Genomic DNA, 20,605 nt, shown 5'->3' on the forward strand with positions numbered 1-20,605 from the left:
GAATTCACTTCAATTTTTGGAGTCCCGAATCTACTTCCATTTGAATCGGGCACAATCTGATAAAACTCGACACAATCACAGATAAAATCATTTTTAAATCGCGTTTTACATCCGTCACCATACATTTTCGCTACTTTATTGTCTATCTACCGCAAATTGATTATAATGTCGCTTAATACTTTCTGTTTAATCGAAATTTCACAAATCACAATTAATATTCCACAAATCTATTCAAATCTGTAAGCAGCACATTGGCGTACGATGGGTTTTAACCAAAGAGATTGAAAGACTGGGGAGAGGGAACACGCCATCATTTATGTACTAAAAAATACGAATCGGAGAAAGTCAGTTGGTAATGTTGGCATTCTGGAGCTAGTACCAGTAGTACCTACTTGTTCGTGTGGTAAAACAACATGGCGGATATAATATTGTTATTCTCTCCATGTTGAAAGAAGTAAGATATTTTCGTCGACATTTTAAGTAAAAAAAACCATGGCCTGTTGCAGTGCAATAGGATGCAAAGCCAAGAGGAATGCCGGCGTATCTTTTCACAGGTATTTATAATAATAATATTACATTTTTCTCTACGTTTATTGACAAATAAGTGTTGTATTACTATACGTTATTATTCGGTAAAAAAATGTTTATTAATGGAAGAATACAAATGAGTAACAGCATTTCGGAACAATATGCATACTATTAATTATTTATACATTGATAGTTTTTCCTAAAAGATCTTTTACAATAACAATTCACACTTTTACATCAAACGTCAAATGGTTGTTTATTGCGAAAAATCCAGGGCCGTATGCATAATATTATTTTGAACCCAAAATATACGATGTCTTTTTCAAAGTAAAAACTGTTAGTGCTAGTTAATGACATTCATTATTTACATAGATTTTATATTTCATTTCAGAGTTAAATATATTTTTAAGAATACCAAACAAAAAATTGTATTTATATGAAGTATGTAATGGAGTATATGTAGCAATTTTATAATGTTATATAAATTAAATTGTTTCAGATTTCCGAAAAATGAAGTTCTTCGGAAATTGTAGATTGATGCAGTCGGGCGGGAGAGCTGGGTGTCATCCAAATATTCATTACTGTGTGGGAAGCATTTCTCGGAAAGTGACGTTAAATGAGTGTTAAAGTTAAATGAGAGTTAAAAAAGTGAGTTAAATAGATAAAATATTGTAATTAACTATATAATCAAATGTTCAACATACCTACCTGTATTTTGTCTCTAATAGGTTTGAATAAACAAGTAATTTTATACACAATATGTCAAAAACGAACCCATGCAAAGAGATTGGACTCTTCTCTTTGAACCCATGTTATATTTTTATTTCATAAAATATTTTCAAAATACACATGTGTAAATAGGTAGGTAATATAATAAACTTTTTTTTTGTTTGTAACTGTAATTATTTGTGTTTTTTATTTAACCGTTTTATCTAAACAAAAATGCTATGTTATTTTATATAGAACACTATGTACAAACAAGACCATATTTCTTATTCCAATATTTAACCATTTGCTATTAACTGATTTGTGTATAATTTTTCATAAAATTATTGTGTTTTTTGTGTTATTAAAAATAAAATACTTACATCCATTTGCATTATTTTTTCTTACCCTGAATCCTAATAAAGTTTTTATTGCGGGAACTTTTTATAATGAAAATACGTTTATCATAAATTGGTTGTAAGCTTGTGTTGATAAAAAAAAATACTCAGTGGGGCGTTTTTATGTCCGAGTATGGCCCATTTGCAGCAAAGTGTACCTAATTTCAGAGAGGTAGAGCTTTCTATCACAAAACGAGTACACACTTACATTTGTGTGCTACCTCTGGGGGAGGAGTCCAATCTCTTTGGTTTTAACAACATATTTCCTCACTAATTACTACGAAAATATAATCTAAAACCATGTCACTGCTTTTAATCTGTCAAACTAATAGACTTAGATTGTCATTTGTTTTCTTTCGCAAAACAAGTTCATTTGAAGTGCAGAATTCAAATTTAGAATTTGCAGAATTAATCAAAAAATGTGACATTTCTATAAGCATGTTAAATAATCAATATCAATCAAGACATTTTTATTGTAAGATGAGTTTTCTATTAATTAATAACAAATTAGATTTTTTTTAAATACTTCTTTGTGGCTGTTTACGCACTATTTTTTTATTGAATAATTACCTAGGCTACTAATTTCCATAGATATGGTCATATTAAGTTGCCATTGTAAACAATGAAAGAAATTAATACGAATTGTTATAGTTAACAAAATGTGTGATATTATATAATATCTACATATTTTTATCATCCTTATCATCACCAATCTTGACCTATCCACTGCTGGATGAAGGCCTCCTCATCCTTATTCCACTCCTTACTTACACATGAATTATTATATTCATCAAAATCAGTGATATTATACTATCTACCTATCTATATTTATAATGCCATTATTATCACGAGCCTAATTAAATCCACTGCTGGATGAAGGCCTCTCTACGTTGATTGTATTCTTGACAGTTTTGAATTTCATCATCATCATCATCAATGGGTTCCGCAACGTGATTCTACGACTATCGGTTTAACGAATTTGTGTTATTATACCTATTTCTATCATCTTTATCATCATCTACCTGAACCAATCCACTGCTGGATAAAGGCCTCCCATAGTCTGATTATACTCCTTTCTGTCATATGAATTGCTGTATTTATCAAAATCGGTGATATTACATTTATCGACATATTCATATCGTCACCATCATCAACCACAATCAATCCACTGCTGGATGAAGGGTTCCGCTACCTGATTCTACTACTATAGGTTTAACGAATTTGTGATATTATACCTATTTATAACGTCCTTATCATCATCGACCTGAACAAACCACTGCTGGATAAAGGCCTCCCATGCCTGATTCTACTCCTTTATGTCATTTGAATTGCTGTATGTATAAAAATTGGTGATATTATATTATATCTATTTATATTGACATTAGCATCATGAGCCTGAATCAATCCACTGATGGATGAAGGCCTTTCTAATTTGTTTGTATTTCTGTCGATCATATGAATTGCTATATTTATCAAAATTGCTGATATTATATTTACCCATTCATAATATCGTCATCAACCAAGATCAATCTACTGCTGGATGAAGGTTATGCCAACCTAATTCTACTCTTCTTAGTCATATAAACTGCTATATTTTTTTTTAAATTTGTGATTTTATATACCTACCTATTTATATCGTCGTCAATCCACTGCTGGATGAAGGCCTCTTTAAGTTGATTCCACATTTTTAGGTTTTATAAATTCATATCTATTATTATCAAAATTGGGCTATTCCTCTCAGATATAATATGTATTGTTTTCTTATTTATCAACATTTGTCTCGATATAAATGTCCCGCACAGACAAACTATATTAGTTAAGGTTAATTTTGAATTAAAAATTTGATTTTTAAATATTATTCTATGGCTGCAAGCATTTATTTTTTATTGACAATGAAACAAAACAATGTTTAAATTTGTTTTTAATGCTACTAACCTTTTTCTATTATGTAAATGGGACTCGAAAGAGATTAATATTTGGATATATTGGATCGTTTTTAATAATAATCACATAATATTGCTGTATATTGATATTGCGAATGAATGAGATGTATAATTATTTATCATATATAAATGCACATACCTACACATATATTTTGTATTAAAATTAAAATGTCATTGGTAGCAATCGGCGATTGCCAGGAGTTCTGCTAGGCCTAGCAGCCTGAAGTAATGTCAGGTGATATTGTGAAGGCCAGACTCCAAAATAGACTACGCATATGAATCCAATTTTGTATTGGCAGTGACGACATGCAAATCGTAAAACTGACAAATCAGCGAAATGTCTGACGTAAATGAAAATCCATCCCAAACGGAAAACTATGGCGCCGTCTATACATACTTTACCATTATATTAAAATCCAACACCATGTCATTATGACGAAAAGCTGTCTGCAAGACCTAGCGAGACAGACTGGCGAGAGCCAGCTGGCTCAGCTAGTAAATAATTAATGTGATAGATACGCTTATTTCAATGAACATAAAAGTTTTACTTTTACCTTGATATTTGAAAGAACAAGTTGTTGGTCAAGCCCTAGATATGTGTTAAAAGACAGGCGCGCAACTTTCTCTCTTGCCTTTCCTCTTAGGTCTCGGATGTGCGCTTGAAAAATCTCTTAGCTTTGTTTGTATTACCACATTCGCAGTACCTTCCTTGTACTTATATCGTTTTGTATTCCAGATGTCTGTGTAGATTTATTTTTGTTGCTGCAGAGCAAAACAACATTTTTGCAATCAGTGTAGGAAATATCATTTATTCAATTCTAGTAAGCTCTGCGGATACATTTAGTAGGTACCTACCTACCTAATTTGGTTCATGGATAATCTCTTCATCAATATAGTGACGTCTGCAAAACGGTAGGTATCCGTATTAATAGTGGTATCCTGCGCTAGGTTGAATTGAGAAGTCGTTTCAGATATTGCAGTTAGCTCGGCAGGTGAAATTGCTTCAGAAACCATTTTAATTCATTTTCAGTTCGACTGTTCATAATTTATTAATTATTCAACATGAATTGAATCTCGGCATGATCAAGAATTTTTCTTTTTTTCCCTATTCACAAAACCAACCTTCCAATTCCTGCTCTTATTTCTTTGTGAGATATGGATTGGATCCAATAGCTGACTTGCTGTTCGTATTTTTCATCTTTATAAGTAAGGAACTTTTTGGAATTCATATTTTTTTGAAGTAGCCCTTAAGCTCACCCCTGCGCTGATATCCTCGATGGCCTTGTCTAAAAGTTATTTGTTACCTATATTGAGGTGTTATGGGCATGTTGTGGAATCTGAAATACAATAAATAAAATTGTTTTAGTAATTGGATAGTACATTATTATAGTTATTGGACACCTGGTCCAAGCAAACACAGTAATTGGACAGGGTGTCCAATTACTAAAAAAACATAAAAATCTGTTCTAGTAATTGGACACACTTACCTTTAGGGATAATTTTCGAGCTGATAAGTAAATCTCAATGAATATATTTTGTAGTCTCTAGCACTTCCCTGAGAAGTTTCTTCCTGAAATACACAAAACTTGAATTAAAAAAAATACCACCAAAAGATCACTGTTCCTAATACAAACACGCGTTTTCGCGATATTGTGGTGACTTCAACGAAGTCATATAAAGAGGAAATGACCGTATCGATCTGTTTTATTTATACTTACAGACATGTTTAGGTAATCTAATTATGGGAGTTTAAAGTTCAGGTGTCCCATAAATAAACCTGCCCCATTACTATAAATAGCAGTCACCCTACGTTGTATGTAAGTAGGTACTATAAAAAATATGAAGACCTGAGAATGCAAACTGAACAAAGACCAAATAATTAATACCTAGTGAATTTTACAGGAGAGCCTATAAGTTGATTTAAAAAATATGTGTGATCCTATCGTTCAAAAAGTGAATGTAACCTGATAGTTAAAGTGGTTTTGAACATCTTATAATAAAAATAATTAAATATTTGCAGAAAATTTTTTATCAATTAAAAATGGGTTTGGTCTTTATCCTGTTTTCAATATCAATTTTATTTTTACTGGAGAGCCTATAAACTGATTTAAAAAATATTTGTGATCATATCTTTCAAAAAGTTAATGTAACATGAAAGTTAAAATAGTTTTGAATATTATAATAATAAAAATAATTAAAGATTTGCAGATACATATTTTTTATCAATTAAATTGTGTTTGGTCTTTATCCTGCTTAAAATGATCTTGACACGCGTTTAAGTTTATCCTATATTCTTCCACACTCGAGATCGTTTGCTTGTGACTCTACACCCGTTAGATAGGTACCTATTTCACTTCCAATTATTAATTCTGTCTTACATTATTATTACTAGGTACATACCTACAATATTTTTGTAATAACTAAATTTCGTAGGTAGGTAGGCACCTTCATTTATTTTTAGGCGTACCTATGGCTTATTTATTTGTTGTGAAACAATAAATTCGTAATTATCAATCTTTGTTCTCGTAAAATAATATGTCTTAATATTTTGAAATGCCAGAATATAGACATTTTTTTTAACGTTGGGAAAAAGTGCCATTTAGCTTGTGCCTACAAACATAACTGCCGTATTTTTGTGAATGCCAGTGGGCAACACTGCCCCTAACCATAGATACTACACGTAAAATATCGACACGCTTTTGTTCTGTTACGATAATATTTCTTAGTATAAGTAATTTTACGCTTTCAATTAGAAAAAAATGGACGTGAAAACCGAACCGGATAAATTCGAATATGATTCAGAAAGGCAGATGCCCATATACCATCGATATAACCTAAAAACAAATACGTATATAGAGCAAAAGAATTCCGACGGTCCCAGTTGCTCTTTTGAGGTTAGTTTGTTTTTTTAACTAAAGTCTTAATTATTGTTGGCATTTTTTTGCGTAGGTATTGTCAAACCAAATTCTTGTAATTTACCTAGTGACATGATATATAATAATGCATGTTGGACGAATACACAGATACAAATTTAGGTGCCTACGGAACTGTTTTTAGTCATCTGAGTGCATCGAGGCGAACCGATATTTGACAGGTTCCTACCATTTTGTCAGTAATTGCAGCTGGGATGGAATGCTTTTGCGATGAAAAGTCTACATGTGATGCAATAAATGGCCCACGCGAAATTATGTTTAACGTCAAAAAAGTTAGACTTTCTCTCACATAATTTCTCTCTATCTAAAACTGGTCAAAATGAATATATATATATATATATTTTATAAATACGATCTGTCTTATGTTTGTTTTCTTTAGGGTAACGCCGCTAGCACCGTTATGGCTAAATTGAACTTATGTACGTCAGGAGCAGAGGAAATTTACTCCGCTATACACATCGATGAAATTGACATTAAAAAGGAACTCGAAGAATACAACGTATGGTTTACAAATAAATATTTTTATTGAACAATTTTAGTATTGTAAGTAGGTACTGATATGATAATATACATCTTCCTATAATCTATAGCAGCGATGGCGGACCTCTTTATGCATAACTACGCTCTAAGATATTTGTAATAATACACTAGTGAAAATCTATTTAAGTACGATTGTCATGCATTTATATTTAAAACCTATGACGACCCAAACACATTGACTGGTGACAAACCATTTAAACCAAATATTTGTTTATATCCTTACAATGACGACCATCCTGCCGACTCAAGTTTATTATTGCAAGTGTGATGAAGAGTGGGTAGCCAATGTCCTCTTGTAGTAAATGAAAAATTATTTAAAAAAATTGATTTCATCTTAAATTCTTTTGCGTGCCAGATAATTATTACTCCTCACCATCTGCCATTTGACGGATATCGTTTCTTTGAACCAGCTCTTTTGGTAATGGTGGTTTAGATAAGTGTGATGCGGAAGGTAAGATAACATTTTTGAAAGTTACTCTCATTGAGTAACAATGTCTCGTTTGAAGTTTGATGGAAAGATTTGTGATATTTTAGGAACGCGCCCTAGAAAAAAACGTACTTCTTACAATTCGAGTTGTCTTTTTTTATCTATGTAGGTAAAAATATAACTTTACTGATTTACGTATGTGTCAGTAACCTGAGTTAGTAGTGTATTTTCACCTGTGTATGCATTTATTAAAGTCAAATATCTGCTTCTTGCTTTATTAGGAGCGTACTTCAGTGAAACAGCAAATAATTTTCAACAATAGATGTTCTCACTTTTCGCCAATCGGAGACCGACTGTCGCTGTGTCCGCACGTCGATTTGTTTTGACATGGCGTCGGATGAAAATATTCTTAAATCGTTTAAAGATGACTAAAAACTTTACGTATGTAGGGGCGGACGTGCTCAGCGTGGGTCAAATGGGTTTTTTTTTCTATTTTCAAAGCGTGATCCTGGACATACCTTAAACGTTGTAGATAATCTATTTATATAATTTTGAAGCCTTATTATCCTTTATATTTATTTTAAACATTTGATGACTGCATAAAGTATTTTTATTATATAAAATAGTATTCTTTTAAATCTTTCGCTCTAATGTTTTAGAATATAGTCATATTTCGGTACATGAATGTGCAGTGGTGTTAAGATTTTTTACATTTATTAATTTTTAAGCGCATTTATAAAACCATTAGTATAATTTATGACGAGATAATTTTAGTAAAATATTCACGATAAAAAATTATATTGATAATCTCTGTGATCCCAAATTTGACGAGAATTAGGCATTTTATTATTCAAAAAATCGGCAAGATTAACACATTTGAAGATAATTCTAAAGATACTAATTATAAGCTATGTCTTTGACCATTCAAGTGTGATAAACATCCTACGAATAATGATTGCTTTATAATAATTATTGACCTAAGAATAAGGTAGTGTTTTTTTGAAATACGCCGTATTAATACCTAACCGAAATCTTCGCGGAGGTGCGCTCACCTCAACTCACCAAAGTTTCATTACGATCGGATGAACGGTAAAGGAACGCATACGAATAGAAGAAGAAGAAGATAGTTATACTAATTCAGAATCCTTCGCGGGCATGCGCACAACAACTGGTCAAAATATCATCGCAATCGGATAAATTGTATAAGAACGCATACGAATAGAAGAAAAAGAAGAAGAAAATGGTTGTATCAATTCAAAATCCTTTGCGGGCGTGAGCACAACACTTGATCAAAATTTCATTGCAATTGGATGAATGGTATAGGGACGCATACGAATAGAAAAAGATGAAGATGGTTGTACTAATTCAGAAACCTTCACGGGTGTTGGCACAACCACTGACAAAAATTTCATTGCAATCGGATGAATGGTATAGGAACCATACGAATAAAAAAAGATGTAATGAAGGAGAAGAAGATGGTTTATCTGATTTTAGAAACCTTTGCGGGTGTGCGTAAAATAACTGATAAAAATTTCGTGGCAATCGGATGAATGGTATAGGAACCAGACTAATAATAGAAAAGAGAATGAAGAAGAAGATGATGATTTTTCTAATTCAGAAACCTTCGCGGGTGTGCATACAACCACTTACCAAAATTTCATCGCAATCGGATGAATGGTATAGGAACGCATACGGGACAGACAGAAAGACAGACAAACAGACAGACTTTCATTTTTATATATAAGATATAGCCTGTACTCTTCGCGCAAGTGCAACCAATAAGTTGACAAAGTTTTATCACAATCGAATGAACGGTTTGGCAGCGCATAAAATACAAACAAACAAACTTATATAGATTTTTATATTATAGATGTATAAGCAATACAAAACTTCATATTCAGTTCATTTTTGGTCGAAACTGGACAAGATGAATTTTGGAAATGGGCCACTCACTATGTATTATATGTACATAAATGGGATTTCCTTAATTATTCTGAGTCACACTACATTTAGACATTCTGCTGTTTCATCACATTACCATAAACGGATGTGAGACGACAATGGATTTCAACAGGGTGGATTTTCCTCCTGGCTGAGAAAGCAATTGATTGAACGCACCTCGCAGACAGCGGGATTCAAAAGTAAAGCATCCATCTAAAAGAGTACCTTTCAAAACTACAAACAGGTTCAATTCGATACCTGCACAAAGATAATAATAACATTTTCAAATACTTGAAGAATGTATTGTCTATTCTGCTCTGTCGGAATTAGCTGTGCAACCTATATCCACGATAATATTATTGACGGAACAGGATATTGGATTGGTTCTGCATTTTATTTTGGGTAGACAAGGATACGATGGCTGTGCCAACATGTCTGGTCATATTATTATAGGTGGGGCTCAAAAAATAATATGGGATTTATACCCAAATGCCCAAAAGCTATGTTCTACCATTGCGTCATCCATGTCATCGTTTGCAAAATGTTTTAAATAAATTGTTTTTTTTACTCTTAAAATGATGTGTTATGTGTAGAACTTGCTTCAATAAATAGTATTGGTTATAATATATTGGTTATATAATTTTGCCAAACTCGGCTATAAAAATTGAATTAATGTTCATATTGTACAGTATACGGTCATTTCTGATAGAAAGCTCACGGCGAACTGTACAACGGTGAAATGTTTTACGTACAATTTACATGAAATCAGCAACGAGGACATAATATTATTACGTATTTTTCGATGAAAATAAAAAAAAATACCGGACATGGACATTGACCTCAAAAAAGACGACTTGTCCGGGACTTACGAAAACCTAGTCTGTGGTGATGTGATAAACCGCCATTATAATATGTATTACAATACCTACCTACAATTAATAGTTACGATGTCAGGATGTTCATGCTTTGATTATTTTTAAAACTAAAATGTCAATTCTTTCTAATGAAGCGACTGCATCGTCTGTTAACCTTGAAACCGCGAATGCTGCCAAAAGTTGTAATATTAATTATATTCACTCCTTCATTCTACACAGTATATAATAATATGCCGACCCTATGCATCACATGGTATACCTAGCCCCACGTGGCGTCACCAGCACAGTTGCCAGATTTATTAATAAGTTTATACCCACAAATTGAATTTCACTGTTGCGTAATGATTTAAATATATATGGCAATACTATCAGCATGTTTTATCTATGATTAAGCCCGTCAAAGTGCGCCATTGTCAGAACAGAACTGTCAAAAGAGTATTTACTTTCACCTGCACGTTAATCCATCTACGATAATCCAACGTACCCTTTCCATTCAAAAGATGGACGTGAAACGCGAGCCGGATGAAGTCGAACCTGATGCAGAATGGCAGGTGCCCTTAAACCATCGAATTAACTCTGGGACCAATAATTATATAAAGCAAGAGATTGCCGACGGTTCCAGCATTGCTTTTGAGGTTAGTTTTATAAAGCTTATATCTTTTAGAGCGCCTGTACATATCCATGGATTTACTTGCTGCAATAGTGGGTATTTTAAGTTTTGACTGTTTGACTCTCCAATCTCATTCTTCAATAGTAAGCGAGACGCGATGTTGTCATTTTATGGTACTATTAGTCATAAAAATCGGTTGACATTAAAATGACTCGCTAAGCGGTGTAGTTCGTTTTTTTGCCGGCATGTTCGCAACTATCGTTCCACTGCACAGACGCAGATATTGAACAAATCCAACTGTCGCGTGAACATTCAGAAGCTTCCGAATATTTTTAATTCATGTATGCAATCTTGCAACAGCAGGGTAGTACAACATGTTTACACGTACATTTTCTTGTTATGGCCGTGACAATACGTACTGTCAGCAGTAAATCCATACACGTGTAAACGGGGTAGGTAGGTATTCATTGGTTTTTGATTATGTTTGCGGACATTGTCATTAATTTCGTACGCGTATTTATTTCTTTGTAAGCGTTGCAAAATTACTTGTACCTAGGTTAACTACATTAAACGTATCCAAATACATAATAAATCCACCATGTACCTCATGGAATTACAAATAATTGGCTTGTGAATTCTTTTTTCTATACAAAAAAGCTCAAATAGTTAATAGGTAATACCATTTTGACATTAATTGAAATATTTTTTATCCCAATATTTCAGATCGTATTATTGAAATTTTGATAATAGCCAATATAGGTACTGGATTATTTACTGGTGTCTGGTTAGGTGTATGTAAATAATAATGTGTACCTGTCGATTGCGCGAAGCAGACATACTGCAGATCCAATCCATCTGAATGCAGAAACCGATATTATTTGACAGTTTATAATCATTTGGTCAAGGCGGTTCTTGTGGTGCAGTGTGTAAGGCGCTGGTCTTCCATCCGAGAGAACTACAGGAACATAATATATATATTTGGAAAGCATTATTTGGAGTTTTAAGATAACAATGTCCTATCTATAATAACATAGTTTTGAGATAAACGCAAATAAAGATTTTACTACCATGTAATTCATTAAATAAAGAACACTTTTCTCAACTATAACTTGTAAACGGATATATGTACAGCATCAAGCTTAAGAAACCGTGTTTCAGCTGCGAAATAATGCTTCCCCGACGAATATACTGATTGTTATAAATCATATAAAGTGAGTGATATTCCATAAAGTAAGCTAGATTTAATGAAATAATAATAAGTATTTTGTTTTTTCAGAACCTTCAAACAACAGACATGGTAAATATAAAATCGGAACCCGAATTTCAGCGAGTGGACATCAAGAAAGAGTTTATTGAAGATACAATGCCCCCATTTAAGTATGAAGATCCTCAACCAAGTTGTTCCTATTCGGAATATAGCCCAGGAAAACAGGTAATACTTTTATTTGAACTATATACCTATACATACAAGTTTAGCTACCTACCTACTTAACTGTTCCTATTCATCTTAGTGTAGTCGAGGTTTACCGATATTATTTGACAGTTTAAACCATTTTGTCAGTAACTGCAGCTAGGAAGGAATGCTTCCGCCGTGAAAAGCATATGTGTTTGGCAAGCAATGGCCCCTGCGCCCGTAATATGAGACACCAAGGGCAAATGGCATTTTATCCTCGCCATCTGTAGTATTCGTGTATATATACATATTAAAGAAGAGCCTGCAGACTTTCGTCAAGGTTCTAAGAGAAGAAAGAAAGAAAAATAACTGAAAAGATTGGGATTTACAGTAATTTCTCCTACGAATTGGACGGAATCGGTACCACAAAATATTTAATTTTATATAACTATGCAGACTGAGAGATAACTAAATGGCCTATCTTTCATCTCTTACTCATTATTTTTATTAGCTCACCGAGCTCCTCTCTCCCATGAGCACATTGTGGTGACCTGAGTCTTAGGTATCGGCTCCTGAGACATTCCCAGGCTTAAAAAATACCGATGCTTCACATTCAGACGTAGAGCTCCTTGATAGGCTCGATTATGACAGTGTGTGCTGCGGGGCGACTTAGTTTCGAAGTGTCTATGTTTGTGTTGACGCTGAAGACATAATTTGACTTTATTTCGTTTATTTGTCTGCTGTTGACGTTCCAGTTAGCAATCTGCAGAGTTGTTGGCGGTGTGGTGTAATAACCACAGTGGGTTGTGAGGGGTAAAGCGAATATTGCTCACTGTAAGTCATTTTGATTTGATCGCTCTAAAGTATGCTGTCACTATAGAAGAATTCAATGCTTTGGGCAGGGGTAGCTCTGTGTTTCTCAATGAGTGATTCATGGAGTTAAAACATTTGGAGCAATTGGGAGAGGTTGCCTTATTGTTAAAGTGAATTGGCGGATTGGGTAAATATGGACTGGGAACGAGCCGCTGCATTAGTGGTCTGGGATAAGTGGTTACCTGCCTATTGAAACACGTTGGCCATGACTCTTTGTAAAGGTTTATAGCAGGGTGAGGTGTTTTCGGACAACCTTTATAATTCGCAGTATGAAGACCCTCAAAGTTGGTACAACGGCTGATCTCATATATGGGGACTTTTTTCAAACAAAGATAATTAGGTATGTATCTAAGTACAACTAAAAAAACTTGCTCATCATAAGCATTTTCTAAAAATTATCGAGCGCTTCGGTTCATTGACCTTTCTATACCGACCACTGCCTCCATGACATTCTCACAAGCGTTTTAGCCGGAAACTCGTCAAAATGAATATATGTATTTTTCTCCTATAAATACGATCTGTCTTCTGTTTATTTTCTTCAGTTTGACACCATTAGCACTGTTATGGCTAAATCGAACTTGTGTATGTCAGAAGCAGATGAAATTTACTCCGACATACACATTGATGAACATGACATTAAAAAGGAACTTGAACGATACAACGTAAGGTTTACAAATAAATCCTTTTATTGCAACATTTTACTATTGTAAGTACAGATGTGATAATATGCATCTTCCTATAATCTATAGCAGCGATGGCAACCCTTTTTATGCTTTCGTGCAAAGTATTCGTAATAATGAGTGGCGTAGGTAAGTATATATATATTTTAAATTAATGTATGTTAACCAGTAAAATCAATCCCAGAGAATAAGTAGAATAATTATAATTTAGTATAAAATAATATGTGATGGTCCCAATAACAGCGGACACAAATAGCGTACCTAATGAATCAAATTAGATCAAATATTAGATACAGTTGCGATGAACATAATTGGATATCGTTAAAAAGAAAATACATTTTTAGTATTCGTAATACACATACAGTTGCATGTTAAATTAGAGTTAAGTTATCAACTGTCAAATTTCTCTTCGGTTGATTAAGTGGCATTGTTTCGTTCACCGCGTCCATCTTGAAACGCGCGATTATAAATAAAAAGGAAAATAGCCGTACACATGGCGTAATCATAAACAGTACCTATGGATCATATAATTCAATATAATTCGTTCAAGGAGAATGCCGCAAGCAAATCTACCTAATATCCCATTGTGCAATCTTCATCTACCGTACCAAAATGTGGTACCTTCTTTTTCTCTACTCACTTAAGAGATAGACAATGGTTGAGTTATAACAATAGTTCATTCTCATAAAGCACACTACGGTCAACTCAAATCGATATACCTACTGAAGGATGCCAAACACACTTAGGTACATGCAGGGTGAAACAAAAGGCTACTTCAATTTGATCATCCGGGTCAGAATCTATTTTGTACATAAAAACTGAACCCTACGTAAATTGTCAGTGCCGATCGAGATCAAATTGAAATCTGGATTAGAGCGAACTAACACTAACAAGATGACGATACCCACTTCTCTGTTATGAAAACGGCATATATCTTAAAACAAAGTTTTTCAAATTATTTTCGCACCGTTTAGCTCAACTAGGAATCTGCGTAACGTCAGTAGATAATTAACTTCGCACATGTAATGCGGATGCAAGTTTAAAAATGGTTACGCTGTCTAGATCGTGTGGTGCTAATAATTATATTATAAATGTTTTTTAGGATAACGCAGCAAATCTCAAATCGTCGGAAGAAGAGAAAATTGATGACTTCATACAAATTGACGAACAAGATGTTAAAAAAGAACTCGAGGATTACAACAAAAGGTTTAAAAAAACACCTGGCACTATTAAACGAAATGTTTCTAAAACATTCCCCGAATTAGTGGCTGTTATAGAGTTGGAAAAAAAATATTTTCATGTTAATAATTTTGCGTGCGATATATGTGATAATTTTTTTGCATCGTTAGACTTGCTCGAGTTTCACAAAGTGTTGCATAGAAATATAATCCATAAAATCACTAATAAGGATGTTAAACAATGTAAACGTAGTAAATGTGAAGTCTCTTGTCACACTCCATTTAAAAGCGATGAATCTAATAATTCTAGTGACACGAAAAAACTTAAATTGCTGCTTACCGGGGGAAAACCATTTCAATGTAACCTATGTGATTATTCTTGTAAAAGATCTCGTCTGCTGAAATTACATATAATGACACATACTGGAGAAAAGCCATTTCAATGTTATCAATGTGATTATTCTTGTATAACATCTGGAAACATGAAATTACATATGTTGACTCATTCTGGTATAAAGCCATTTAAATGTGGTCAATGTCATTACTCATGTATAACAGCTGGTAACATGAAATTATATATAATGACACATACTGGTTTGAAGCCATTTAAATGTGATGTTTGTGACTATTCTTGTAAAACATCTTTCTATATGAAATCACACATGATGACTCATTCTGGTATTAAGCCATTTAAATGTGATCAATGTGATTACTCGTGTATATCATCTGGTCAGATGAAATTACACAAAATGACACATTCTGGTGTAAAGCCATTTAAATGTGCTCATTGTGATTATTCATGTAAAACATCGTGCCACATGAAATCACATATTATGATGACTCATTCTAGTATAAAACCATTTAACTGTGATCAGTGTAATTACTCTTGTAAAACGTCTAGTGGCATGAAACGACACAAAATGACACATTCTGGTATAAAGCCATTTAAATGTTCCCATTGTGATTATTCTTGTAAAACATCGTTCCACATGAAATCACATATTATGATGACTCATTCTAGTATAAAACCATTTAACTGTGATCAGTGTAATTTCTCTTGTATAACATCCCATTATCTGAAAGTACATAAAATGACCCATTCTGGTGAAAAGCCATTTAAATGTGATCAATGCGACTTCTCATGTATAACATCGGTTCAGCTGAAATTACATTTATTGATACATACCGGTATAAAGCCATTTAAATGTGATCAATGTGATTACGTATGTATAACATCTGCTTACATGAAATCACACAAAATGACTCATTCTCCAGATAAGCCGTTTAAATGTGAGCAATGTGATTATAATTGTAAAAGATCTAGTCAGATGAAATTACACAAAATGACACATACTGGTATACAGCCATTCAAATGTCATCAATGTGAATACTCCTGTACATCTTCCCATATTTTGAAAGTACACAAAATGACACATTCTGGTGAAAAGTAATTGAGATGTGATCATGTATAAGATCTCTTCGGATGAAATTACTTTTAATGATACATACCAGTATAAAGCTATTCGAATGTCATCAATTTGTCACGACATGTATAACATCTAGTAATATGAAATAAAACAAAATGACGCATTTTGATGAAAATCCATTTAAATGTGATATTTTTGTGTTTATTCTTGTAGAAAATCTTTTAATATGAAATCACACAAAATGACTCATTCTAATGAAAACAGTTTAATGTGATCAATGTTATTACTCATGTTTAACATCCTGTTACAAAATTTACCGAAAATGAAACTTGAAAATGAATTGTTCATTTAATTATATCTAGTCCCATGACATCAAACTTAATGATTTATTCTTGTTGTTCCATTGTTTAACTATTATTTATTCAACGAATAAGACAATAATGTATGAGAATGTCATATTCTTTAAACTGAATATAGCTAATTTGAAAACATCTCATGCATACACATGCTAGAAGAAAATATTTTGTACTTAAACCGATAGCCAACATAATACAATTGTACAATCATTTGATGTCACAACTACTAGTTAAATTCAGCGTAAATAACTAAGATGCTGACACGACCACAAAATGCGCGCCTTCAGCTAGCATTTTTTGCGACGATATTGTGACGTCACAGCTGTTATGGTCTGAATGTCGATTTTACGTCGAAGTACGTCGCCTACCTCGAGACATAGCTAAAAAAATATGTGATAAGTCTCATAGTTCGGTCTGAGTGACTTACAGCCACTCAGAGTGAACTATTGATGATTTTTTTTTGCAGGCAGACCAAATGGTCTTATATGAAAAATAAAAGTAATTAAAAAGTCTAGAATTTAAGGTTAAAAATAAACAATTCTATGTGAACACTTCAGGCGATATCTTTAGCTAAATGCTGTAAACTAAAGCTAATTTATAACTATTATCTTCTTTGCATTATATAAAATTGTTTTGGGTACGATATATTTTGAATCCGCGCGAGAATATAAAATCAATAACGGGATCAATTTTGGGCAATGTAAAATTTTCAGTAGAATCATGACATTTTTATAGCATTCGATTGGTTGAATGTGAAGACATTTCCGACCAATGGGCGACTAGTATAAAATTAAACGTAAACGTCATCATATAACTGGATTATGATTCGGCAGAAATGTTGTAATTTTTTCCGATAGCGTCCAGGTTATGGAGTTAAAATTTTTAATAAAAGAGTGGGAAAGAATAAGCCAAAGGGGATGACGTGCCGTTCCTCTCCGGGAAAAAAGTTGAAAATATTCATCGGGAAGAAAAGACAAGATTTAACCGCGTAAATAGTTGTGCATTTAATGCATTCATTTGTTTTCCGTGAGAAAGCTCTTGCCGCGATTAGAGTTCGAAAGGCATTTAGTGTAAAGATATCGTAATTGTGACGATTTGTTCGATCTAAACAATTGCATCATCTTGCGATGATATCACTTATCATCAGCCGCGCATGGCAGCCGGTTTCTTATCATTATAGTCGTGGGTGCCTTAATAATATAATAAGTGCGCAGCCATACCTATAAATATAAATAATTATAGAATTAGATATAGATAGTTTTATACAATAAAATTAAGTAAACAAAAAGTTTATAAAAAATAATTGTTGTTAATTCTTTAGTAAGTATACAAAAATTAGTGTTAAGATATTTAATAAAAATGAATTATAAAAAGAATATTTTATTAAAGAACTACCAGATAAATAATTAAAACAATAACCACGAAGATTTTTTTAATTCAAATAAATCTGCGATCTTTATTCCGGGTGTATAATTCGATACGTAAATCGAGTGACAGCCATCAGCTGTTCTTTGACGTTTCGCGCATGTGTATGTGGAACAAATGAGGCGTCTAATTCCATAAAGCGATAAGTCCACATTTGGTCAAAATCGAGAAAAAAATACGCACGTATTCTTTGTATGATTTTCGCAATATGTATTGATCTATAAATTCCAAAACGCGACATAACCCTACGAAAAAAATTATTTTAAGTCTCGATTTATTACAAAAAGCGCCAAGTCCGTGTTTCATATTATGTAAAACTTGGTTGATTTCGCGCGTGTTTAAGTCAACCAATAAGGGAACGTTCAATATTGAAAAGGGCATCTCTCATGCTGTAGCATTTGGTAAACTCATGGCAGTGCCACGGAAATATGTGCCTTATGCGGAATAAATTAAAAAGTGAAATATAAACAGCGCTATGTCCAATTTTATTTTGCCTATATTTATTACATTTAAGAGTTTACCGGCTGAAACAAATTGCCATTTGGTTCTAATTTTGACATAGAATACAACGGAAAAAATAATCTCACGTTTAAACAAATAATTGAAGCTTGAAACATAAAAACGTTGTTTCCCGAAAATATTGAATTGTGGACTTGTCGCTTTTTATAATTAGACGCCTCAAATTAAATAAAACAATTATTAGATTTTGACATCATCCTATTATCGGGTGGCGTTTTCACATCATTATATTGCAATATCGTTGTGATGTGTTCTCGAGTGTCGTTCAGAACTCTTACTTGACCACCCTCTCCGACCTCGTGCTGAGCTAGCCTAAATCAGGGGCTCTCAACCTCGCTATAGGCAGGGCCGATTGAGAATATAACGCCTTTGTGACTTTACCAGGACCGGGGTTACATCAATGCACGACTCTGAATTGCAATAACATACTGACGGATTACTTGAATCCTGGTAGAGGATCAAGTCCTGTCTGTTGTCTTATTTTTTCCACTAATGATTTTTATTAGTGTGTATATGCATGCGTTCTTTTCAAAATATGTATATTTAATTTAATTTATCTTGCTTAGCAGCTTTTGACATTAAAATACACAAAATGAATATAGGTAATGTCTTGCATTTTTGTTGTAAGATACTAGTTAGTACTGTGTTTTGATATTTTTTTAATGTATTTGGAATATATGCTTGTAAAAATAACTCCTCTGTTCACTGAACTATGACTATGTCATATAAATAAATATAAGCTATATCTTCAAACCAACAATTGTGTTATTATTTTTCTGTTTTATTTATTATTTTATTAGTAGGTAACACAGTAAAATTAAGGTTGCAGTTGTAAATGGCGAATAAAAAAGTGTTATTTCAACATTTTGGTAAATGATTGCTAAGGCTACACATTGACTATGAAGAGACGGTTTGGTAATCTTACTGGCCAGCACCTCCAGATCATTATACAGGTCAATTCTTGACTGGACATGGCGGCTTCGCTGGCAGGCTCTGTGAGCTTGGTCCTGTTACCCGTTCAACTTGTCCTGTGGCGGAGATATATTGGATGCAAATCGCAACCTCTGGGAATGTTCTTAAATGTTTACGGTAAGAGAAGAGTTGCTCAAGTCGGTTCAACCAGATGTGGACCTATCGGACCATCCGATCTGGTTGCCACAAAGATGAATTTTATTTAGTTTAGAAAATTTGTGGCGTCATACTGCCTACATGAAGAGATCTTCACTTAGAATGTTTGGAAGTTTTGTATTAGCTTGAGTTACTACAATTTTTAATATTGCCTCAACGTACCTGCTCATCTCTACCATGGAAATAATTTTAAAAATACTTACTTCTTTCTAACCAAATAGAAAAAATCTTTTTGAAAAAACGTGAGACACCTCGCCGGAATCAAACCCGCATCTCTCGGGTATTGCGCCTATTTGATTACTATGCTAAAGGAGTCATATCTAATTACAACAAACTTTAACTAATGGTTTTTAATACTCACTGAAGCCATTTCTAATTAATTGAGCTATGTACTTACACATTTTCTCAGAAGTGTTTTCAATTTTATGTATATTCAATAATTAGAAGTAGGTAGGTACATTCTTAAATCTTGTGAATTAATCGTACAATAAAAAAAATATTTAATTAAATTTATATTTATTCATTATTAATAATAAGCAAAACGTAAGTACCTAGGTAGTTTGACACAGTGAAGGTTTTACGCGCGTGGCAGGGTTCATATATTATTTGGACGATGTTAAAAAAACGACATATTTATTTCAAAATTAGCAGTCGCCACATAGTCCAGTGCCTTTCGGGGTCTCTAGGTTTGAACTTGGCGATCCATTTAGCAGAGTCGCCCATTTC

General features: G+C 33.2%; 1 protein-coding gene across 1 annotated transcript; it reads left to right on the forward strand.

Annotated features, from left to right (window-relative positions):
* The first annotated feature begins 6,237 nt into the window (after positions 1-6,237).
* On the forward strand, positions 6,238-12,643 carry LOC147076545 (uncharacterized). The gene is made up of 4 exons (XM_085941282.1): positions 6,238-6,468; positions 6,887-7,006; positions 10,791-10,925; positions 12,177-12,643. The coding sequence occupies exons 1-4, from the start codon at positions 6,334-6,336 to the stop codon at positions 12,390-12,392; spliced, it is 606 nt and encodes a 201-aa protein (XP_085797408.1). The 5' UTR covers positions 6,238-6,333; the 3' UTR covers positions 12,393-12,643.
* The last annotated feature ends 7,962 nt before the right edge of the window (positions 12,644-20,605 follow it).

Source organism: Rhyacophila brunnea, unplaced genomic scaffold (genome assembly GCF_057557595.1).
Source record: "Rhyacophila brunnea isolate RB1 unplaced genomic scaffold, BYU_Rbru_1.0 scaffold_13, whole genome shotgun sequence".
Classification (NCBI taxonomy): Eukaryota; Metazoa; Arthropoda; class Insecta; order Trichoptera; family Rhyacophilidae; genus Rhyacophila; species Rhyacophila brunnea.